Source organism: Drosophila tropicalis, unplaced genomic scaffold, assembly GCF_018151085.1.
Source record: "Drosophila tropicalis isolate 14030-0801.00 unplaced genomic scaffold, ASM1815108v1 contig_845, whole genome shotgun sequence".
NCBI lineage: Eukaryota > Metazoa > Arthropoda > Insecta > Diptera > Drosophilidae > Drosophila > Drosophila tropicalis.
In genome coordinates this window covers 3616195-3641986 of record NW_027173338.1, presented here as the reverse complement: position 1 = coordinate 3641986, position 25792 = coordinate 3616195, and the positions used below count along the sequence as shown (strand labels likewise).

General features: G+C 35.5%; 1 protein-coding gene across 1 annotated transcript; it reads right to left on the bottom strand.

Annotated features, from left to right (window-relative positions):
• Nucleotides 1-1448: 1448 nt before the first annotated feature.
• On the bottom strand, nucleotides 1449-25424 carry CdGAPr (GTPase-activating protein CdGAPr). Its single transcript, XM_068294318.1, has 7 exons — nucleotides 25072-25424; nucleotides 7594-8015; nucleotides 6252-7528; nucleotides 4405-6105; nucleotides 4026-4347; nucleotides 1876-3950; nucleotides 1449-1678 (listed from the first exon to the last, which is right to left on the bottom strand). Exons 2-7 carry the CDS (start codon nucleotides 7966-7968, stop codon nucleotides 1600-1602), a joined length of 5829 nt encoding a protein of 1942 aa, XP_068150419.1. The 5' UTR covers nucleotides 7969-8015; nucleotides 25072-25424; the 3' UTR covers nucleotides 1449-1599.
• Between the last annotated feature and the right edge of the window lie 368 nt (nucleotides 25425-25792).

The window sequence follows — 25792 nt, the reverse complement described above, 5'->3', positions numbered from 1 at the left end:
TGGTCAGATTATTTTAGTTTTTCTTTTCTTTGTGTTATGTTTGTATATCTTATTTTGTTTTTTGTTCATAAGAGAAATTTAAAACAAATTGAATAATTTGTTTTTGCTTTACCCAAATTTGCAGAAATCCCCCCTAGTCAATAGTTTTAGTTGTTTATACAGATTCTTTCTATATATGTATATATAGTGGAACTATGACCATATTTAACAACCATTTTGCCTCTTACTTAAATATATATGGCTATATAGTCTTGATTTGTTGGAAGTTGAATTCTGTGCTAATTTTAAGAATTTAAGCAAAAGTCTACATTTATTTAGATATATAGATGACTGCGATTCCGCATTTCCTTTTAAACATTACTTTTTTAAACCCAAGATTAGAAGACATATGTAGATATTTGTTTTAACTAAAAATGCTGCTCGTTGTAAAAATGTTGATGAAATGGAGTATAAAAAACAATCCGATAGCTATTTATTTAGTTGTAGCAAATTTAAGGGAATCTAGTTTCATATATCCAACAGTTCAGACTACATTTTGACATGATGTATACTCAGAATTGGCAGATATAAAATTTGTATAGTGAGTTGGTACAAAATGTTAGGAATAAATACGAGTAAGGGGATTCCCACAGTTTAGTTTTGGTAAAGCCGAAAAGCTTTGTTCTTCATTAAGTTTACAGTTCATTCTTAGATTTACTTTTCAAACCGGTTTAAAAAATTTCAAGCAGAAATCCAATTTTGGCAAATAGTGTTTTTGGATCTATAGAGAGGATCTCACTTCAGTTAATAATGTAAAATGCAAGCATTGTTGAATATTTACAAAACGTTTAAAAGAGACAATTGCAATTAAATTGTATTGGTTGCTTTTATTTTGTAGCTTTATCAAATATATATAAATTATTCGTATTATCATAATTTCTAATACAACTTACAACACGCACAAGTTGCCATGAAAATGCATTGTTTCGAAAATTAGAAAATAATTTTTAAAAAATCATAATATATGTATATAATTAATTACAACCAAAACGTCTAAAATATAAGCACACTAAACACAAAAGAACGATTAAACTTAATACAAATTTATAATTTTTTTCTTTTTTTTTTTTTGTCAGGCTATAAAACAAAAACGAATGAAACTTAACGACTATAAAAAAAAAACAAACATCACCTCAAGGCCATGTAATAATAACATGCAATGGGCGTGGTTTTTGGGTCTTTTAGTTCTTTTCCTTTAATATGCGCTCTTAAAACAAAATTAAATTTTGCATAGTCGTCCATAAACTAAATTTCTTGTTATCAAGCGGCGTATATATGTATATATCAATTTCATGTCTTTGGCAGCCACTTGAATCTTTTATACAAAACAATTTGTATGCATGTATATATGTATGTAGGTATTGCGACTTAAGCGATAATGTTTAGAAACTAAATAAAATACAAATATAAAAAAAGGTATAGACTATATATATTTATATATATAAATATATAGAGTATATATAATAACACGCATGAACGGATATATTATGTTAGCGGTTGTCATCTTCATTCATTTCATATTCGATGTACAAATAGTTGGTAAGTTTTGTCTCCCTTAGTCTATTGGTTTTGTGAACGAGATTCAAACATCGCTGTCACATCGCGAATTGAGAATTGTGGTGAGATCTTTTCTCTATTGCTATAAATAAAAGAAGAAAGTAAAGACAATTAGTTAGTTATGTATTAGTTATATATGTATGTATATATAGACAGATTCAAATTACAGTATAATTTTTGTATAACCTTGTTTTTGTATGACGAATTCCAAACAAAATTGATTAAAACCAATTCAAAACTTAACTACAAAATGATAGCTAAGTATAAAGGCTTACTTACTTGACACTTGCATTTGACTCATTGGCAGTTAATGAGTTCCTTTGCCCTCGATCACGTGAGGGCAGCAATGAGGCACGTTCAAATTTACCAGGAGCAGTTGTTGTTGTTGTTGTTATTGCTGCTGCTGCTGTTTTATTTGTGCCATACTTTTGAGCTGCCGATTTAACGCTTAGCAACGTTGTTGAAATTCCCCCATTATTGGTATCACAATTTTGATTCTTTTCATCGGAAATGCGACGAACACGTTGATTATGTGGGTGTTGTTGTTGTTGATGTTGATGATGATGATGTTGTGTTGCATAGTCGCCTGTATTTAAAGTGCTCTCCGAACCAGCGGCAGCCACACGAGACAATTGCTTTAAATTCATATCCATATCCTTCTGCAAAGTGTGAACATCTCCACGTGACTTGGACTTGATGCGCAATGATTCGACTGTTTGGAAATTATTATCCTCGCTGTTGAGTTCCGTTTTAGAGCGTGATTTTAGAGTGTCGCCATAGTATTTCTGTGTCAATTGCTGACGACGTTCCTCTTTAATCTTATCAATGCGCTCACGATCAAGTACAACTCCAGTGAGAACGCTTTTCCGTCCCGAATTGCCTGGTGGAGGCACTCCCAATGGTGGCTGCTGTGGCAACGATACTGGAGTCGATGTTGTGATGATGGCAGAAGTCTCTTTGGGTATATTATTTTGTTGGATCAACGAAATCCGATTCTCGGTTGTGGGTGTAATTTGTTCACGTTTCTGACAAATCTCCTCGGTAATGCTCATGCCAGGCAAACGTTTTGGTGGATTCAAAGTCTTTGGACGCGTGAAATCGAAACTTTTGCGACGATTATTTAAATCGGACATTGTCATTTCAGGCAATTTATTTACCGATAAATCTTGCAACTGCTTGCCACCAAATTCTCGTACAAATGCATTCTCATCCAGTGAACGGGTAATTTTCTGTGCATTATTTAGTTTTTTAAGTGAAACGGAAATAGTTCCAACTACACCAGATCCTCCTCCACTTAATCCTGCATTGATGGGCTTGGGTACACTCAATTCATTTGGTTTCTTCATGGAGCCACCGCGTAAAGAGAAATCAAAACTTGGCAATTGCTCAACAGGTGAACTTTCAAATTTATTTGCCAATTCTTTCACACTAAACGATGGTGATTTTCTGTATGAAAGTTGTGCCATTGTTTCTTCTTCGGCCATTTGTTGTTCTTGTTGTTGTTGTCGATGTGGTTCGTGTTCGTCTTGTAAAGTGTTATTATCGGGCAAACTTTCCAAACTATCCAGTTCGATGCGATCACAAATTTTTGTTGTTACTATGTCTGTTTCGTTTTGAGTTTTGAATTTCATCTCCTCGCCACGTAGATTTTCATAAACTGTTTGAGGTTTACGTAACTCAATATTTTCATAGAGTAACTGATGATGCTGCTGCTGCTCCTCCAAATCGAGCAATTGTTGTGTCATTTCTGCGGCCTTTGAGGCACCACCATCATGCTCTTCCTCCTCGATTTGCTTAAGGCTATGCCTCTCATTAAGCATCTGATTGACTTCAGTTACCGAATTACGAAACAATTTTACCTGCTCATATACAATATTCTCATCGAAATTTGTTTCTAGCAGTGTCGATGGTTTTTCGTTTAATAATGGCGGCTTTTCCTTCTCTGGCGATTTGTATGTTATGCTAATGGTAGACTTGATGGGGCTGGCCAAGAGTTTTTGTGGCCCAGCGGCAGCAAAAGTATTACTTGGCGTCTGTTCGAAATCCTCATAGACGGGAGAACTCTCCTCTGTGGCCAGCAACGAGTGCATGCTGAGTTGTCGTTGCAAATGTTGATAACCAAACTCACTGGGCGTTACCGATTGACTAGTATTGTCGGTGAAATTCGAATTATTCGGCGAGGAGCAGCACATGGCGGCAGCTGTCTGAAGTTGCTCTTTCACTGGCAAAGTGGCTGCCCGATTGTTGTTAATCGTTTGCGACTGACGTGGTGGTTGCAATGGTTGCAAATCCAACGATAATTCACGTTTCAATGCATTCATATCACGATGTTCTACATCTTGCGGATTATTAAACTACAAAAAGGAATGAGAAAGGATGTCAACACTTTTGATTTTCTTTTTGAATATTATTTTTTGTATAAAGCTTACATGCTGGCCTATGCTCTCGTAGGAGCTGCCCAAATAACTACTGCCACCTGTTGCATCCACACCCAGAAGCAATTGTTGTTGCATATTGGATGATACACCCGATATGCCCGACATGGCCGATGTTAGCATCAGTGGTTCCATATCATATTGTGGTGTATTCACAGCCGAACTATTTTCCGAGCTTTCCTCTGTATCGCATAGAAGCAACGAATAACGTGGACTATGGGCTGGAGTGGTTGGAGTGGGTACAGTTAATTTCACTTGCGAATCCTCACATGTTTCAATTCTGGGTTTACTACGCAACGGATGAGTGGCATGATTGCTAAAAGAGGTTAAGTTGTAATATTTTCAATTGCCTTGTGCTATTTTTTTTACTTACTGCTTGGGTCTTGGGGAAATTGTGTTTGGTTGCGTCTCGTTTTTTGTGCCCGGATAGCTGAAACGTTCTTTGGCCACTTGTTGCTCCTTGCGCTTTGCTCCCAACTGCACTTGGGGATAACTATAACGAGTTGTGGCATTTGATGTTGTCGCCGCCGTCGATAATGATGCGGAGAGAGGCGCCTCCACACCGGCTGAATGATGATTAGCTGCTCTAGCCGGCTTTGGTGGCGGTGGCGAATGCACTTCCACGCTGGCAAATTGTTGTTGTGTTGTCGGCGCATGCTCCGGAGTACCACAATCAATGAATTGTATATCAGATAGCTGATCCTCTAGCTTATAACGCTTGCAACAATTCTCTGCACCAGCCGGCTCATGGCCACACGGTGCATTTGCTGAGGCGGAATGTACTACGCCGCCGCTGGCGTTGCTGCTTGTGGCATGTGGAAGACTTCTGGCCGCGCTAGGTGATAATAAATTAAGACGTGGTTGCTTTTTGGGACTGGGATTAACGCTATTCGTTTGACTTGAGAATTCTTCGGGCCGTGCGCGCATAATACGACGCGTGGCACATCCCGAGGCGGGTGGAACATTCTCTTTGCCCACACGCGGTGAACTAACTAGACTCTCGCTTTCGGAGAAAATGCGCATTTCTGGCTCTTCACGATCAAAATTAAGTCCCAATTCGGATAGTTCACGCGATGGGCAGGTGGTCATATGGCCACGTTGTGGAGATTGCAATAAATCGAAATAAGAATCATGCGAAACACTGCGAGAGTGACCCACAGTGCGTAGACTATCAATCGAGTTGGAACGTATACACAATTCCATGGGCTTTGATTCCCTCATCTCATGTGTCGTCTCCAATAGCTCAATGGACTTGGGTTTATCCAGCTTGGATAGCTCTTTGCTGGCATGAGCATGCGATGCTTGAACAAAATTAACTCGCGAACTTGATGATTCTTTGCCGACGCCGCCTGCGCTTGCTGCATCATGTGTGCCCACCATTTTCTGGCCAGGATCGACACTACCTTGACGTTGACTACGCGTGAAAATTGACTTCCAAGAAGGCGTCTTGTCCGGTTTACGTTTCTGCCAACTTCTTGGAGCTGATAGCACTGTATGGTATTTATCTGGCAAACTGGATGGTCCTCCGCCCACTTCTATGTAAGAACCAATATTTGTGGCCGCATTACTAGTCGAGGAGAGCATACTAATTGGCAGCGATTGTTTTAGATCGGTTGCCTCGATGCGTGAATGACGCTCTTGAGCCTCTTCCAGACTAATTAGCTTGGCTCCGCCTGTACTTAAACTCTTGGGCCGTTCGACCACCGTTAAGGACTGATCCTGTTCACGTTGCTCCACCAATAAACTCTCACAATCTGTCAATGATTCGAGACGAAGTTCGCCTGTGGCCCCGACTCCAGTTCCGGGGCCAGCTCCTGCCGCTGTTGCCACACTCAAACGTGCAGCATTGTGATCTTCAAGGGCATCGAATATGTTATGGCAATTGCGTATCAGGTACTCAGTGACCACCGCTTGAACGCCAACGCCACGTAAGGCGGCCACGCCACCAGATTCCAAAGCCGGCGAACGTAGCAAATTCGGAGCCCAGACTATGGCCAAATTCTTATCCGTCATCCCAGTTCGCTCATGATGCTGTGACACTTTAAACAAATGCTCGGCCAAGTATTTTAAAGTACTGCAAAGGAAGGTAAAGAATATGGAATTAGTTTAATGGAAATTATCACTTTTAGAGGGTAGAGAAGTCTTCATATTCCCTATAGACTTTATATATCTATTCTTGCATCTGTCGGTTAGTCAATGTGATTTACTTTATTAACTTACCGATAATGCGGTGGCGGTAGCTTTAGCACGGTTTCCTTCATTAAACGCAATCGTTCGTCCGCCTCATCGGCTTTTACTTGTATAGCCTCAACAAAATTATCATACAATTGATAAGTGCACAAAGGATTGGGCAATTCACGAAAATACATTTTCAATAGTGAGCTCACTGCATGGATATCCTGTTTCATTTCGGGATTGCCCAAGTCAGGAACACGTTCTTCATCAAAGGAACGCCGCAAACGTTGTATATTCGATGTGATGCCCGACAGGCGATAGATGCCATCGATTACACCATAATTCTCGATGAATTCTGCACAAGATTTCAGCACCATGGGTATATCTTGACCACTGTTGAGTAAATGCTCCGATAAATCGCAATTGAAGACCCTCTCGCGATAAATTCCACTCTGTTTGAGACGCCGTCGCGAGGGTCGTGAGAGAATAAACGAACGAAAGAAGGCTATCAATTTGCCATGTTTTCTCAATACCGGCTTTGTGGGTGACACACTGTCCAAATGCCCGACCAATGGTGCTGGCATAGGGAAATTCCTGGGCACCTTATCCCCAATGGTGGCCACACACGATTGGGGAAAGAAACCAACTTCATAGTGAGATTTCTGTAAATGAGATTTCTTGCCGCGCCACCAAACTGATTCCGCTGGACTTGGCATATCGATCACTGAGATCATATCGCCAACTTCAATATTAATTTCATCCGGAGCCTGTGCCTGATAACGTCTAACGCCATAGGCAGCGCCCACAGCAGGAGTATTAATGGTACGTTGAGTTTCACCATCGGCCAAGGGCAAACGACGCCCCTTATTATCCAATTGAAGCCATGTCAAGACAGTGCCACATGTCAACGAATCAGAGGCAATTTTCGAGAAACGTTCCAAATATTTGGCCACAGCATATTCCACATCTGATTCACTGGGTAATTCTGCCTCCAGCTCGGACATATTACGAAGGCCACTGATTTTACGATCATAGACACAACGATGCAACATCTCGTCCAGCATTTGCATATTCTCAAAGCTGCGCTTAATCAAAAACGGCTCACAACGTTGCGGGCACACTCGTATGATGAACCAACAGCTTTCGGGTGAGAAACTTCTCAACGAATTGTGGGCCACATCACCGCCAATTGATTGCGAGGCAATACTGTTGCTCAATTGCTCTGATTTATCGTCGAGCAGCTGGACAGAGAGAGCTCCCAACTGAACTCTCTCGTAATGAAAATGGGCACATTCCTCCAGTTTGGGAAAGCGACAGGATTTCTGTAGAGGTAAAGAAACGAAAAATTAAACTCATTTTCTTTTTTAAATTAATTTATTTCACTTACACTAATCATTGGCTGTACGGCTATGTGTCTTGCCGGCTTTGGGGGACCGCTCCCAATACCCACCGATGGTGGACTACAGCTGGACTCTGTCGAGGCATTCGAAATTTGTGATGTATTCATCGAAGCAAACATTTCCTGATAGCTCAAACCGGGCAAACTGTCAGCGGGCATAATTTTAAAATTCAATTGTGCACTTATCGCTGCTGCCGGTCCATCCATTTCGAATTGGAGTGGCGGCGGCTGCTGCTGTTGTGCCGTTTCCTTTGCAGGTGCTGCCACATGGTGGCAACTGGCTACCGTTGTTGCCGCTTCGCTTGATGTCAATGCATGGTTATGCAGCTGAGCAGCAAGGGAAGTGCTGACCTTCTCGGACATGATGTGCTTTTATATAGATATGGACACGATTATATGTAGACGACCATCTAAAATGACACAAGAACCACAAAAAGAAAAAGGTTAGTAAATAGATATATAGTATATAAAAGTATGTTTTATCTGTAGAGTGTCATTTACAATGATTCAAGCTACTTTGTTGTTGTAGGTAAAGATTGGAATGAAAATAATCTTTCAAAAAAGCATAAAAATTATTGTTACATCCTTGTGCAATGTGCCTTGTTTCATAGCAAATTTGTTTTAACATCCTATTGAATATTTGTTTGCTCCTATTTAATGCAAAAAGATAATCATAACAAACAAGAACTAGTTTTTGGCATTGAATTCCTTTAAAAACGTCTCAACAAATTGAAAAGAAAAGAAAGGAAATCATAAGGAAGAAGGGCAACACATTTTCAAACATAGTGACGTAGAGATAAAATTTTAAACTATTCAGTAACTCTAAAACAAAAAAAACACCTGGTCAATAACTAATGTCAAAATAAAGGTCCTTTAGGAGCAGGTGTCAACTTTGAGATTTGTCTATGCCATACTCTAGGGATGAAGAAACTCAAAAGGACACCTTTTCTTGTTAGGTTCAGGACGTAGGAAGTATCCTAAAATTAAATGCAGACAACTGAAAAATGTCAAACGCATATAACACTCCGATTTTGACAAGTGTAAAAAGGCCTCATTCGCATTTTACTTTCTAATACAGAGCACGTTTACTTTATTTGAGTTTACTTTGTACATATATATATGTTTTTCTCTTTTATCAATTATGTCGGCTTGGAAAAGGCCCGGGGACCGGCGTTTGGTGTTCTACTTTCGTGCTCAAAGTCAATGGCTAAAAAGATTTCCTTTCTGAGCTCTCTTGACCAAATGCAATAAGGTCAGTGGCTCAGACGCTTAAGGATGTGATTGGTATAAATGTATATATACACACACACACGCAGTAGATTGACTCTAACATATATTGTATGTATATAATAAATATTTATAAAGTTCAAGCAGTGGGTTTTTTGAAGGGGGGGAGATATGATGATGCTGCTGATGCCTAGCGGTAGTTCTGAATTATAGGCACGAATGTAATGCAATGCACCTCGACTCACTATACCGGGACCTGTGGCAAAAGAAACAACATTTAAACTTTCATAAATTAAACATACAGACACATAGTAGAGTGGGAGATGGACGATGAGAAAGAGGAGGTGGAGGAGATAGAGACGGGCAAACACAGACAAACATTGGCCCGTTTGGCTTTTGCAGCGAAATCGTAGTGCGAGACGGAAACGAGTTTGTTTTACTCCATCTCCACCTTCTCCTCCTCCAGTTGCTATAGCGTACTCCAAACATTCCCGCTGCAGCGTCCATCAAACGATGCTATGCGCCAAGCCAAAAGCAAGCAACACACATACACACACACACAAAAGAAATACTGTTAAAAATGTTAACGTTAACGGTCACAAAATGCAACCAATATCATCGTCATAAAGAAAAACGACTAACAAAAAAAAGACAGACATCCCAAGATATAGTAATATGTAAATTGAATAAAAAACAAAAAAATCCAAACAAATGGCAACGACCTGAAGAAAACTGAAACAAAACCCAATAACAAAACGTATGGAGCTGTAATCCGCTACCCAATAATGGACATGTGTTAGATAATACTTGAAATGACCATTTCGTGGTGTTGTTTATTCTAATGAATCTAACGACACGATTCTATCGTTAGAAATCTTTTGTTCAAGTATCATAAATTTTTATTTTTGTAATAGTTAAAACTTTAGTTTTACCTTTTCTTCTTTCTCCTCTGTCATTTCAATAGCGTAGATATGCAAATTTATTAATACCCAGAAGGAACTCCTATCGGCTCACATTTTATATTCTCAGAGAACCTTATCACAGACGACATTTTTTTTTTGTGTAGTATAAATTGTTTATTGACCAAGTTCATTTCCTTTATAGAAAAAGTTTTGTTTTTACAATGATTAAATGATTTTGTTTACAGATAATTGTTAACCATTTTATATAAGCAAATAGAAAGGGAAACTATTGATGTTATAACATTAAAAATCTTTAAATTTACACCATTTCTTAAGTTTGTTAGCGAAAAGCCTATAAAGCACTCATTTGCTAAAATAGTATTATTCCTCTGTAGATTTTCTGAAGAAGATTCAAACATAATCCAAACATATCCTAGAATATGAACTCCTCTATTATGCACGACCAAAATTTTAAAGACAAGAAAACTATTTTGAACCAAAAACTAAGGAAAATATGACTTAAAAATCACTTTTCCTCTTAACGAAATTGTTACAAATTGAAATTCATGATCATCTAATCATCCATTGTTATGACCTTTTAGGCCATTCCTTAAAATTGTTCATAAGCGTAATTAAGTTTAATTTAAAAGCTGCAAATACCCAATCAAACAAATGACCAAAAAGAAATCAAGAATGTCATATGTTTATTTATATTTATATACTTTTAAAAAACATTTTGAAATTGAGATCCACCACTTCAAGAAATGATAAGTATTGGGGGCTTGATTTTCAAAAATGAATGATTATTGCATCCAACTGATGCCTTTTGGATAAATTTCATCAATATGCATATGCATACTAATTATGGCTTTTTGAGAAAATTATCATTTTTCATCAAAAGTTCATTAAGAGAGACGAACAATTTTTCAATTTCTCGCTATGACAAGCAAATCGAAATTAATTTTATTGAAAATGCAGTTGGTTTTCAATACCAACATTGGCCGTTTGCACTTTGGCATCGAATAAAAAAATATTTTTCCCAGGCAAAGAGGCAATGTGATCGGTCGGTTGGTCGGTCAGTCAGACGTTTGGTTGGTTAGTTGGTTGGCCGTTCGGTCAGCTTTACTTTCTCCAATCAATTAACCAACATTGTATGTGCCGAGTTGGGTATATGTTCGTTTGATTTTCTTATGTTTTTTGGGTAGAGGAGGTAAACATTTCAATCTGCTTGCAGCCGAAGCACAACTGCAAGACTAATTAATGCTATGAAATAACTTAATATTGAACAATAGTTAATGACTTTTTAATGGCAGGTTTTTCACTTTTTCTTCTTCATTTCTTTCTCTTTATCATCTTCATCCTACTCAACGTGTATATTTATACGATATATGTCTGTATGTATATAGTTGTCGCTGTCGTTGTTGTTGACCCAATTGAACGACGTTAAAGTGAGGAAACTGAAAGCTAAACAACATACATGACAATGATCTATAAAACAAGAATTGAAGTGCGTGAGCTGGACTTTATATATATGTACATATATATGTTGTATGTATAAAGATTTAATAAGTGGCCTGTGTCTAGGCCTGGTTAGCAGCAGGCAGGCAACAGTTTCTCTCTACATGTGTGCTAATTTATGGCATAAAGTGGGTCACTAAATCACTCACTTCTATGCAAGAGTGAGTGTTTCTAGAGCGTAGAACAGTGCAGTGACCATAAAAGACTTACGAGGCTACACACATAAATGCATGCATAATATGCTTAACGTAGTTGAAGACTTTCATGACAGTCATTCCAGTCAGTCATTCATTTACGGCAGTCAGTCAAGTAGCTGCTTCTGCATTGCAAGTGCAAAACGATTCATCTGAGATATGTACATATGTGACGGATGGGAAATGGGAATGGGCACATAATGTTGATGATTTTGTTGAGGAAATGGGTGGAGCAGCGGCAGGTTATACTCAAGATTGTTGGGTTACCTAAAATACCCATCTTATGTCTGATTGCAGAGTGCATTAAAAAATAGTGCAAAGTTTCAATTATGTTCTAGGAAAAAAGATAAATGCAAGCAAGAAAGCGTGAGATTTTTACAAGAAGTCTTTCTTTCATTCGCATTTTGTTTTCTTTAATTATACCAAATTATAAAAAGCATTTGATCTTCTCGGTGTGATAAGTGTTGTGTGTGTGTGTGTGTGTGTGTGTGAAACAGATTATTTGGAATGCAATCTAGCTGAGAAAAAAGAAATGCTAGACGTTAATTGCGCTTTTAGATGCTTTAAGAACCTCGAAATACTGTGAAAAAGTTCCATAGCAAAAAAGATAAGCACTGCTCTGAGAATTGGGCTCGTCGGGGTCACCAATTAAAGATAAGATGTAGATCTACTCGTAGGAGTCACCGTCATTCTACACCGAATAGGTTTACGCTGGTCGGGGTCACCATTTGATAAGTTAAACAAATATTGTTATAATAATGATTACTAAGGCAAAGTAATCGTCTATCTCCTGTACTAAATATTGTACATAAGTGATAGCTAAAAATGTAGTTATAAATTAGAAAAAGAATCTCGAGATCCTAAGGATTCTCAATTTTTAGCTTTCATGGAAGAGTACTAAACATTTTCGAACAACTATGATTTTAATTTTAAACATTAAAATATTTTATCCTCTATTTCAGCCGCATTTAGTTAATCTTACTTTCCCGTTACTTCGATTTAGCCTAATAGCTGTCAACCAATTTTTATATGAGTAAAAATATTTTATTTGCAACTAAACTTTTTCAAGTAAACTTTACCAAACTATAAACAAACATTTTTTTAAGTAAACTATACTGAAAAATAAACTTTCAAAGTTGTTTCAAATATCGCTAATTAACTTGAAATTGGAGGTAGATAAAAACTGAGGACCATTAGAGGACTTATCTATTTAAGCAAGGTTTATTATCTAACATAATAAAATTGTCATTATTTTCAATGATTATGAAGCACTTGGCTTTTGTCTGACTGCAATAAAAATACATAATAAAAAAAAATAGAAAACTAGTTTTCCCTCTTGCTGGTTTTGTTTTTTCTTTTTTTTTTTTTTTGTCGTTTTGTTGCTCTTTTTTTTGTTGGCTTGGCTTTCCTATTGCACCTGTTATGTGTGAACGGAAGTGGAGAGCTTCCACCACAATTAAACCGGGCAATGAGAGTGTAAAGTTGTGGCCCAAGTTTAAAAATAAAATAGACCTCCCCTTTCCCCTTCTCTAACCACTGGGTGAGCCAACGTTGACTAATATGCCATTTAGACTAATTGCATTGCATGAGTTTGTCTCTCACTCTCTCTCTCTCTCTATCTGTCTCTTTCTCATGGTTTTCCAACCCCGGGGAGGAAAACTTTTATATGATTCAGAGAGGGGGAAACAAAATGAAAGAGAAACGAAAGCTAACACCAACAACAATTGTCCTACAGGGTCACCGACTCTAAAATGCTCTATTTAAAGTGCAAAATAATAGTTCCAGTCCCAGACTTATATCCACTGGAAAGATGAGATGGTATAAATGAATCATCCCGAGGAGGGGAAGGAAAAAAGGTAGCACACGAGGGGCAGGGCATGTAAACAAATCTGCTTTAGTGAGTCAGTCAGAGTCCCCACTCCCCGTTCCCTTCTAAACTTAACCAACCAAGCGCGCCAAAAACCTCTCTGATCAGATTTCCAAAATGCAATCGCAGCAGAAGTGGCACCAGCAGCTGTCAACTGAGCCGTAGATTGATACGTCGGTTTTTTGTTGTTTGGTCTCAACTGTTGAATAGATTAGCAGCAACAGCAACCGGATCAACTTTAGCTTTAGCCTTGGGCCGCAATTTGGTAACCCCCATGCAATATATTATTATTATATACATACATATGTATAACATTTTGTATTGTTTTTGGCATCGAGTGCGCTCAGTCAATTGGTCAGTTTAATGACTTTATATATGTATTTACTTTTGTGTGTACTCGTCTGATTGTGAGCTCATTAGTCATTTTAGCCTATGGGGTATAAGCCTTAATATATTACAGCAGTCTATGCTTTAATTAACTTTAATGTTTATGAATCACATTGTGGGCAAATGTGTAAAACAATACACAACAAAACGATGAGACATTTGGCTATTAAGCATGTACATTAATTTCTCTCAATGAGATCAAATAATTGGTTTTACCAGACTTTTTAAGAAATATTAGAAATTTATCAAATTTTCAAACACAAATTGACATTAATCAATGAAAAATTATTAGTTTTTTCCCAACATAGATAGATAAAATACATTATGAAATAATATAATGATAGAAATAATATAATTGCCTGTATGACATAGTTTAATTCATAATAACATATAGGAGCTAATAAATATCGGATCCATATTTCATTTATACTTTAACAATGAATAAGCTATTTATATAAAAAAAATAATTATTTAAATATCTAGCGATTTAATTTCATTGTTCTTTATTCTAGTAAATCAAAAATTCTTAATACAAAATTGTTATTTGTGTATGCTATTCATATATGCAAAAGCTGCCGTGGAATTCATACAAAAGTGAATTATGAATGTTAATTTTGAATAAATTTGAAAAAGAAATTGCCAGTGAAAGTGATTTTTTATGACAAAATTTTGCCACAGAAATATACAAGTTTTTTCAATGTCTATCAGTGTCTTAAGACTTCTTTAAGGTTTAAATTATTTAATTTTAGAAAATTAGGGCTTGTTTAAAGGAAATATATAAACATCTTGATTTGGGTTAAGCAAGTTATTCACTTGCTTAGTGTTTTTTTTTATGATAATAGTTATTAAGTCTAAGCTTGGCTGAGATTTAGGAAAAGTAAAGTTACTTTTTTTTAAGTTTCTTAAGATAGTCTAAGTAGTAGTAGTTTAACTCTACCCTCTAGGTTCAACTAGTCAGAATTTAGATTTCCCTCCGCGACTTTTTATCACAGAGGCCACACGCCACGTCATGGATACGTATAGCAGCTCAATTTTGTCCATCATTTCTTGATCAGTGTGCCATATAGTATATAGTGTTTTTCGGAATTGATTTATATTTTTTGGTGCATGTGGCAGTTCCATTATTTTTGGCTTAATAATAGACATCAATTGTTCAAGAAGATTAAGATCATTGGCATCTTCATTTCCCTCAGGTCCTAGTAAAGAGTCCACATAGATTTGCTTGCGCGTTAAGGGGCCATCAATAAACTTTATATCATTCAAGTTGAAGACATTGCGCCAATCTTGACCTGTCCAGTCCTGGTGGGCCAGCGCCCACTCCAAGCGTCTTTTTTTGTCTTCCTCACTAAGGTAACCAATTTTAAAACCCTCTTCATTGTCGTCCTGCAACTCCTGTAGCTTGGTTCGTATTTCACTAATACGACGTTGAACGGTACGTCGACTTGTTGTGATGCCATGCAGCGACTCTAATTGCCGCTTTACCTCGCTGGAAGTGCATTTGGGATTGTCCATGAGTATTTGTTTAATAAGTTGGATGTTTTTCAAGATCTTGGGGCGTCCCACCTCGCGGCGAATGCTGGGCAACCGAAGTAACACTGTTTTACCATCATTTCCAATTTGACACTTTATGGAATTCGAAACATTCTCGCAGCTCTTTGTAGGGTAATTAACTTTCCTGGTAAGAACCATGATGTTAGCCTCTTAGATCGCTTTTAGTGGTATTTTGACGCCTACTGCCTCGTTGCCAATATTCAAAAGAACTTTTCTTGTATAATGTTTCTTTCGTGTATATTATTTGAAGGAATTACTTGATCTTCCGGTATCGGCACAGCGATTAAATAAAAACTATTACTAATTTAGATTTTGAGTTTAGAATTTGCAAGTTTGGCTTTTTCTTAGAATTATGAAGTGATGCAAATTGTTATTGATGATACAGTGTTTTTTTTCTAGTGCCGATAAGTGCGCGCCTGTTATCGATATGCAATCTTTTGGTATCGATGCACGTTGATGTACTTAAAAAAGTGCTGGGTAATCTTTGCAAAAGTAATTCCTGAAAGTGTTGCAAGACCAGCCCTGAATTTATAATAGTGGCATATGCCCAGGGGGGTAAAATTTTTGTGTTTTTTTTTTAACTCTAAATTTTAAAACGAAAAATTTAGTCTATTTGAGTTTCTTCTTAAGAAAACTAAGGGCGATGGACAAAGGCGTTAGCTGACACAAATCTGTCAACAAATTGCTCAGTGTCTCCTTCGGATCTTAGGTGCCAAGATTTTTTAGTTCAAAACCGTTATCATTAATAATATAAGAATCAATTTACACTTTATAATCCAATTAAGCAAAGTATTTCAAATGAAACTTTTTTTAACGAAAAGGGACAAAAATAAAGTCTGTTTTTGCGGAAACGAATAAAAAGACACTGGAAAACAAAACTCAAAACTGTAGACCAATTTTTAAAAGGATACTGCAACGTTTTGGCATAAAGTATCTCATCGTTTTACAATGCATAATATGCATAATAAAGTCTAATTAACATGATTTAGGTGAAAAGGAAACGAATGATTCAAAAGGAATTGCTAATAATTTCAAAGCGTTGCGGCCGAGAAGTAAAAATATGCAAAATCTCGGTTTTTGTATTTTTAATGAAAACAAAAGAACTTTAACCCACTTATCTAGAGCAACTTGCTCATTAAACTTTCAAAGGGCATAAATGTAGAGAAAGAAAAGCGAAAACGTTTGCATGATTTTGCTTTAGCTGGCCACTCTTACCCATGTAAATTTTCTACATTGACAATTTTTTCCCCCTCCGTTTTTGTTTGTTTATTTTGTTTTATTTTATGCAGAATTTCGCCGGTCTCTGGGCTATAAAACCTAACCTAATGTCATTTAACGATGGACAGAAAACGACTAACTCCAACGCTTGGCAAACAGGTACACACACACACCAACACAAACATATATAACACAATACATACATATATAGACACTCAAATTTATTTAATGAAAGTGAAAGTTTTTTTTTAGTTTTGCGCGCGCGCATCTAAAAAATAATAAACAAAACTAAAACTAAAAACCAAACACATGCAGCTAGTTTTCAACATTTTTGTTGTAACGCCAGTATATGCCGAATGATTAAAAATCAAACGAATAGACAAAAAAACTAAACCATATCGAATTTTGAATTCCCTAAGTAACTGTTAAATGCAAAAACTATGAAAATTATTTGTCTATGCTTTAAAGAATTTTACGCGAAAAGCGTCAAAAAAGACAAAAGCTGGCTAAAAATTATAAATTTTTCGTGAAAGTTTCCGCTTTTCCTGTTTTAAACTTTTTGGGCATTGCTAATCACATGTTTTAGCAGAAAATTCTAAATAATTAATTGCAATAAAAATTAATTGCTTAGAGCGTTTACCCAAATACAAGAGTCGGTTGAGAAAATTCTTTTTTTCATAATTTTTAAATTTATCCTAAAATGTCCGAATATTCCCTAGAATCCTTTCAGCCACTTAGAACTAAGAAGAAAGTAAAAATCTTTTTGAAGAAATAATTGAATAGCTGAGACTGAATTTCCTGAAGCACGGATCAAGAGGGGGACACATTCCGAAATTTGACTTTTTCAACTCTGCATATCCCCAAAAACTAAGTCTTAAATCGTTGTAAATAACAAAATACCTTCATGAATAATTTCTAGCATTAACCGAATGAGCCGAAAATCTGACTACTTCCTTTGAACCCTCCCCGAAAATATTATCTAATCTATAATCTGATCTATAACCGTCCAGCCATAAAGAAAACTGGGTCCAAAGTTTTAACCTAAATCAATTTGCAGTTGGCTAAAACCAATATACTCCCCAAGTTTAGGGTATTGACAAAAAATTTACTATAAAATTCCCATTAACAAATATGCGAAACAGCTGCTGTTAGACCCGACCCGGCCTCGGAGTAAAGCGCGAGCGAAAAATATTTAGAAACAAACGTCAGCCCAATTTAATTTAATTATTATTCATTTCTCTGTCTGAATGTTTAAATAAAGTGTTGAATTTCAATAGGATGAACAATGACAACAATGGGGCCAATTGGCACAAGCGTTGAAATTTATAAACAAAATGAAAAAAAAAAAACTAAAAGAAAGAGTAAGTACTTTGTATGAAAGTTATTTTTGTACAAAAACGGAATGCTTTCTATATATAACATATATAGAATGGGGTGTGTGTCCACATCTGCTTGAATGACTTGAAGAAATATTTACAAAAGAGTGATTGAACCCTTTTTCGGAGAATTTAACTAGAGAGCCAAGAGAAAAGTATGCAAATCTCTTGGTCAAAATCGACAAAAAAAAAAAAAAACCTTTGGTATCTATAATTTTTCGAACATTTTTTCATTGATTAAAAACTTTTCGAGTTGTGTTTATCTATGTTACATAGTGAATTCGAGAACTTTTCTTTCTTGGCATTTTTCAAACTCTATCTTTAGATGTCTATTTTGGTTTGGCACAGGATAAATTGCATTATTTAAATAAATTGGAAACCCATTTCGGCTTTAAGCAAATATTTAACAAAGAAATGCTACTATTTAGCTTGTGACTCAGAGTTTATTAGATATATATTATTTATCGGAATGACAAATAGAGCACTTATGCAAACATATGTATATGCAGATTGTTCATATGTTATTCAGGTATGAATAGTTCATGAATCATTGTTGAAATATTTATTCCTTTTCGCTCTTATCTACATAACAAATCAGTTTATAATATTGGAATGCTAATTCCATTTAATTCAAAACTGGAAAAATATATATTCAATATTTGTTGCCCTTGTTGAAGGGTTCTCGATTGATAGTTTGGAAAATGATAGTCTATTTATTTAATCTATATTTAGATGCATGATCTATATTAGCACTCAATTTCTATTATTTAAAGACTGATTATAAGCCAGTTTGTTAGTTATTGATTTTCCTTTCCAATTCCAAATAAATAATTATTCATAAATGTAAATAAAACAGGTGATTGTCAGTCAAATCTCAAAATCATGCCGCAAATTTATTACTTTAATTGATCTGACTCATTTGATAAGCAATTGATATGCATAAACAAAGGCAATAATCAACAGTTTCACAGCGAAGTTATTATCAATAATTATGCATGAAATGGCTTTACAAACGTAACGAAAGCAAATTTAATCAAATTTTTCTTTTTATTACTGAACTTGATTAGTCTTTTGGTTTTCTATACAAACATTATAATGAAACAATCAATAAAACGGTTCGAAATTTTAACTATTATTCATTTAGGAATATTATTTGAGGGGGAAGTCAATGGTTAATCTGGATCTTCATTGTGGGATAGTGAAATTGGTCTTGGAAACCGCAATATTTGTAAGTTTAATAATTACAATTTACTTTTTGGGAAATTAAATTCATTTAACTTATACTTGAAACGAGGATTCCCTGTTTAAAAAAAAAAAACTTAGTGATTATATTTGTGAAACCGACTTAACAAATGACTGAAACACTTGAAAACTCAGAGCACCATTGATTATTTGCAGAATTTTGTGTAATATACCTACTATTTGAATGAGTATTCATTTCATTGGCTTCAACACTTGAAAGTTTTACTAGTTTATTTACTTAGTAAAAGTTTAGATGTAGTAATATGACAACGGGGACATGATTCTGAACACTCAATTGAATGAATGACTGAATGATTCAAAAATTCATAGTTCCATTAATATTGAGGGTATTCCGTTGCTATTCGTTGATCACTAAATACTAGCATCAGTCTTTCTTTGAATTAATATGTACTTGTATTTTGAAACTTAAGACAAACGAGAACGAAGAAATGATTCTAAGAAACTGATTAAATAAGGGACAGAACGGTGAATGAATTTGTATCGAAGGAATTAATCTGACTAACCGATGAAATTAATGAACAGAGTTTTTTTTAATTTTTTTTGTAAGTATTTTGATTATTCAAAGTAACAACTCATTATTCGACAGTCGTCTGTTTGTATATACATAAGTACTAGTTCATCTTATTCATTTCACATAAATGCTCAAAAGACTAAAAATAATTAATAAATAATTACTTAATGTATTTCAGTTTTTAGGCCCATTCATTCGTTTCATTATGAGACTGAATGTCTCATATGTCAATTTCAATATTTAGAAGAAACTTCCTTGTAAACACAAGGGATAAACAGAATAATAACAAAAGTATGGAAGTGAATTTAAATGTTGCTAAAAACTTAGAAGTCTTTCCATTTGATTTAACAATTTTGTAATAAACTAATCACTAGCATTGGCATGATCATTGGACTGCTGCCTACTTGATGATTACTTTTCAAGATTAATAGTCGTATGGAATAGGAGGGAATGCAGCATTTTTCCTATATTAGGTAGATTTGTACATTCTTTTCATTCTCACCGACGCAGTTCATCAAACACACACACACACACACACACATCATCACTATTTAGATGGTTCTTTGGATAATTTTGTTCGCTTTTTTTTGTTTCCATATAACATCAAGTTGTCAGTTTTAATTAAAATCAATTGAGCTCAATTATTTGATACGCTAAATATGAGGCAAACATTTCTCAGTTGGCTTGAGTTGTGTGTGTGTGCGTGTGTTTGAGTGTGGGTTTGGTTTGACATTCTAAAAGTAAAGCAGCTGCGCCCACTCTGTAGAAACAATTAAAAAAATTTTGTAATACAAAAAGGCAGCGAAATGGCTTTTAGATACCCTGTATTAAGTAATACGCATTTGAATCGATTTCAATGGGGCAAAAGGTTTAATCATTTTGATATTTATCTATTTAAGAAACTTTTTGGGATATTAGGAAAATTTTTTTAAATAATTCGTACTTTGACCGAACAAATATCTACAAGCCTAATATACTTCTTTACCTAATGGGCTACAGGGTATAACCAAGAAAAAAAAGAGGCGTGTCTTTTTCCCCAAATATGGAGCATTTATAAAAGAATTTTATTTGTTACATGAATGTAAGCGAAAACAAAAAGCAAAACAAAACGGAACAAAATGCGAAAAATGCTTCTGGCATTGGAACAGGTGTAAGCGACAATAAGAAACAAGGCGAAACAAAGCAAAAGGCCGAAACAATGAGGTGAAAAGCAACTCTTTTCGGTGTTTTTTTTTTTTGTATCTTATGGGTTGTTGTTTTTGGTTTTTGGGAGGGTGTTTAACAGATATATATGTACATATGTATATAAAGACAGTGTGAAAGAAGAAATTGAACGAGGGTTAGTATTCAAGTTAGTTGAATATAACTAAACTAATCGACTCTGAAACTTAAATTTACAATTGCATTATATATAAATATTGTGCCATCACTAGAAAGATAAATTTTTGGACCCTGGGCCAAAAATGAATGAATGGAAACAAATTTGCATAATCATTTTAGTCAAGACAGTCATTAAATTGAAAGCACGTGTGCGAATTGGCATTAAAAACTTCTGAAAATTGCATAATGACAATGCTCGTTAGTGGCTTTTGGTTGGGCACTTAATGAGTTTCCTCGACCCACAAGCCCAAAATGAAAAAAAAAAAACAATTCCAGTTAGTCCAAGGTAAACTTTGTCAATCCTTTGTTGTAACGTAGACTCTGATAGAATTGGAAGAGCAGTTCATAGATCTAATGAAGTTAAATTATTATTCGTCTACTAGTAATCCTTAAGGGAATAGTTTTCTATAGCTTTGGTTTAATTTATCTTGCTATTACATTAACAATATTCTTGTATATAGCAGCAATGAACTCTTTAAGTAACCCCCGCTCCCCATTCTTTCTTTTTTTTGGTAGATTTTGTTGCCTACTGTAATCTGAGCCCTACAACCTTAACAGATGTTACTAGTTTTAGTCAAGTCGGTCAACAGAAAAAAGGGTTATGTGTCCAAGCGTACGACAAAAGCTGCCAAGTGTTATCCGATGCCTGACGAATATATATACATATCTCTGTATGCTTATATCGTTGTGGGGCAATGTGGGGTAAAGAAAGGTATGAGGGTGAGCGGATGTTTGAGTTGAGTGCACAGCTACCGAGGCGCAACGAAATTAATCGAACTCAAACTCGACTCGACTCTCTGCTGGCTTTGGTGCATGCTACTTTTAGATACATATGTACATATATTTGTGTATAAATGTATATCTGTCCACCTATATCGCAAGCTTAGTAGATATATCAGCCAACTTGACACGTTTCTGCAACAGGCAGCAAGCAGCGCAGTCAACTTTGGTCTCGTCATCACCATCATCATCTTCCATTGGTTTGCTGTGAAATGTGCCATAATCATGCGCAGTCGCAGCGCGAATCTTTCCTCTTCACCTCCCCCTCCGCCACCACTAAACCCCACCTCTTAAGACGTGAGCCACATAATAAAAAAGACAGTGCGGGTTGTCCATATGTATATATGTTTGCGAGTATATCTATATAAAACTTCGCGTAATAATAATGAGAAAGCTTTGCCCCGAAAATGGCCATACCACATAGACATAGACACACACACACAGTGCCCCCGCACTCATACAATACATGGGAAGAAATTATAAATGGGGAAAAGCTAAAAGAAACTAACAATAGAATTACATATATATTAACGAAGTTTTAATGCTCTATTATGAATCCATTTTACCAAGATTAAAAAAACGATATTCTGGTCTGAAAATTAAGACAAAAACCTTATCGAATTATTTTATAAATGTCGAACTATTTGAATTTTGTGTATTATTCTTTAAATATTTCTGTATTTTACAGTGACTCCAAGATTTCAAGAACTTTCCAAATTTGAATTATTTTAAAATTGTTTTGTGTTAGTTTTAATGATTAATGTTAATGTTAAAATGGTTATTACCTAGATGGTAGGTCATGGACAAAATCAGGGGGTCTGGGCACTTCCGTTGCCTTTTTAGCAATTTTTTAAACCATTTTCGGCTTTTAGTACTATACAAGAACCTGCATACTACTGCATAACTTTCTCAAATATAACAATATGTTATCATACATACATATTTGTGTTATGATCCAAATATAGATAGATCGATATGAAACCGATAAACAAGCTCTTATCTCTATAATGAAATGCCGCATTTATATTCAATGTCTGCTACTGAATTCATTTGCAAAAGTTTTGAACAGAAGCTGTTGAGAATTTTAACAAATAAACTTGAAACCTGCTATAAACGAAATGACGTGGTTCTCATGACAATCTTACCTACAAACCGTGATAAAAAAAGAAAACGTAAAAATCAGGCCTAACCCAATAGCTAATTAATGCCTCCTTTTTAACTTCTGTGTTTAATTAACCTTTTTTGAATTGGGTTGGCGCCTAGACTGACTGCCATAGTTTGATAGTTATACCTTAAGTTTAACTCTATTAATATTTGGAAAGGATTTCTAATTGCAAACGAGAAAGAAGCACTGCAAGTTTAGAGATAAACACATTTTCAAGAAACATAATTATCCCCATTTGAATTTTCCCCAAGTAAAGTAAAAACAAAAATGAAAGGCCAGGAGTAGTCCACATACATATGTAAGTATCTATTTGAGTGTGTGTGTGTGTGGATTTTTGGAAAGTAACGAGGCGAGTGAGTGAGTGAGTGTCAGGCCAATGCAAAGGGTGAGAGATGGTGGAGAGAGGAGCTGGGGGGCGCAGTTTGGAGCAGTGACAGGCGAGAGAGAGTTCAATGTCAACAGCGTGGGCATACACATTTTCTGTTTCGGTTTCAGTTGTTGTTGTTTGTGCTGTTGTTGTTGTTCTTTTTACGGCCACTTCCGTCCGTTCCTAAGGGCCGCCCCCTCAACTAAAGCACGACCACACCTAAACACATTAAACAACAACAACACACACACACACAGAGCAAATGAAAAATACCCTTCTTCATGTTGACAAAAATTTAAGGCACTTTAAATATTCAAAAAGGAAAGAAATCAAACAAATGCATCAATGTGAACCTAAGTAGTCTTCGAATTTAAAAAGTGGCATAGGCATTTCGAGTAAATTTTTTTGAATTCCATTTTAACTGCTGTTGTCATAATAATATTTCTTGTAAACCAATATGGTAAGTTATCACAATCGATGATGTCTATAACAAAACAAAGTATACTTCTTCAGTTCTAAGAGGCACCATACCTACTAATTACTCCATACGAAAATGAATAAATAATGTCAGGATTCCCTATAACGTATACGTATAACGATACGTATTAAAATATTGATAATACAATATCTTTCGTCAGTATAACAAAACCTTCATTGAAATACAAAATGCTTTTAGTTTCAATCGGTTCAAGGAAATAAAAAGTTTTAAAGCAAATGTAAAGTTAACGTCTAAAAGTATTGAAAACACGTTTACATGTTTCCTGGTCAAGGTGAAATGAATCCAAGTGTTTAACGAATAAACCAAAAAAAGTGGTCGCTCTTAAAAAGTGTATTTAGAATTGTTACCCTCTTGGCAGGGTATTATAAAGTCGTGACTTAAAAACTCAATACTAAATTGTATTTATTTCTTTGTTTTTTTTTTTTTTTGGTTTTTGTTCGAGAAAAGATACATGTAACTTGCAAATGGGGTGGAATATGGACAAGCAGACAGAATACGGTCGTCCGGGCAGAGAGAGGTGAAGAGGGGAAACTGACGGTAGCAGGCATATGGTAAACTTGTCTCAGGTGTGACATGACAGCAAAGCACTAGAAAAGCGGCGTCGTGCGGGTTAAGAGGGTGACAAAAATACATTCGAAGCAAAATCTACATAATTTTCACACTTTTCATTATAGTAGGTATTAACAAAAATTTGCACATAAATTATTTAAAAACAAAAACAATTGCCAAAATGTATGTGTGATATTATTTAATATATAAAATTCAAGCCCTCTTTTGTTGTATCAATTTGCTGTTATTTGACACAAACGGTGAGAAAAAAAAAACAATAACAAAACAGAGTTTAAAACAATACAAGAACACAAACACATACACACACACACACAAACATGGAAACATAGAGGCAACAATAAATAGACCAAGTTGCCAAACGGTTTTTCATCAGCAGTTATTATTTATTATTATTATTATTATTATATATGTATGTATTTTTTTTTTCTTTTCCCGACAGCACACACATAGACCAAAAGCCAATACACTGACACACATTTTAAAATAGGAGAGAAGCGATATATTTTTTCTTTTCTTTTCATCTTCTTTTGCTTTTCAGCATATCTTTTCTTTGGCTTTGCACAGAAGATACAGATACATATATGCATAGAGGCACACACACACACTCACACACAGCCACACAGATAGAGAAAGAGAGGGTAAAAATTATTGGATTGCCATTTGACAAGAAACATGCATCATTTGTACACACCTTTTTTCGTGCAATTTGCCATGTAATATTAGCACATTTTCATAACACTCGATGTTCGCACGTTTCTCACTTTTTTTCTATTTTTTATTCGTTTCGAACCGTTTTTCCTGTATTCTCGATATATTACAACAAATTCGTGTATGTGTGGGCGAACTTTGTGTGGTTGTTTGGTTGGTGTCTCTTATCGAGTCAGTGGTGCAATTTCACCAAGTTAAATGGCTACCACATATTCACGCCAGCTTTTCCACCCCAAAGCACTCAACTATCGCGTTATTTTTTAACCTTTTTTGTCATTAAAATATATTTTTTTCTTTGCATCCGCGACCAACAGCAAACACGTCCGTTTCTCTCGATTGTTGTTGTTTTATTAACTGCTAGAGGTGAGTGAACCGTCGATAGCAATATCGATAGAACGACAGTTCCCAAAATTATCGATACTTTTCCGTTGCACATTCTTTTAATAATAATTCATAAAATTATTTAATAATAAATGAATTCAGAATGAAGTAATTCTTAAATTTAAATTCAAGACTTGGAGTGATTTTAAATTATATATCTCGCAGAAACTATTAAAAGTTCCCCCTATTAAGTAACCCAGTAGGCAAACTGCACATACAAATATTGTAGATTTTCTTCCGTGACAGTTTTAATTGATTATAATTATTTGTAGGGTTTAAAGATACCCACAATTACAAACGAGATATGTATTATTTGTGAAATA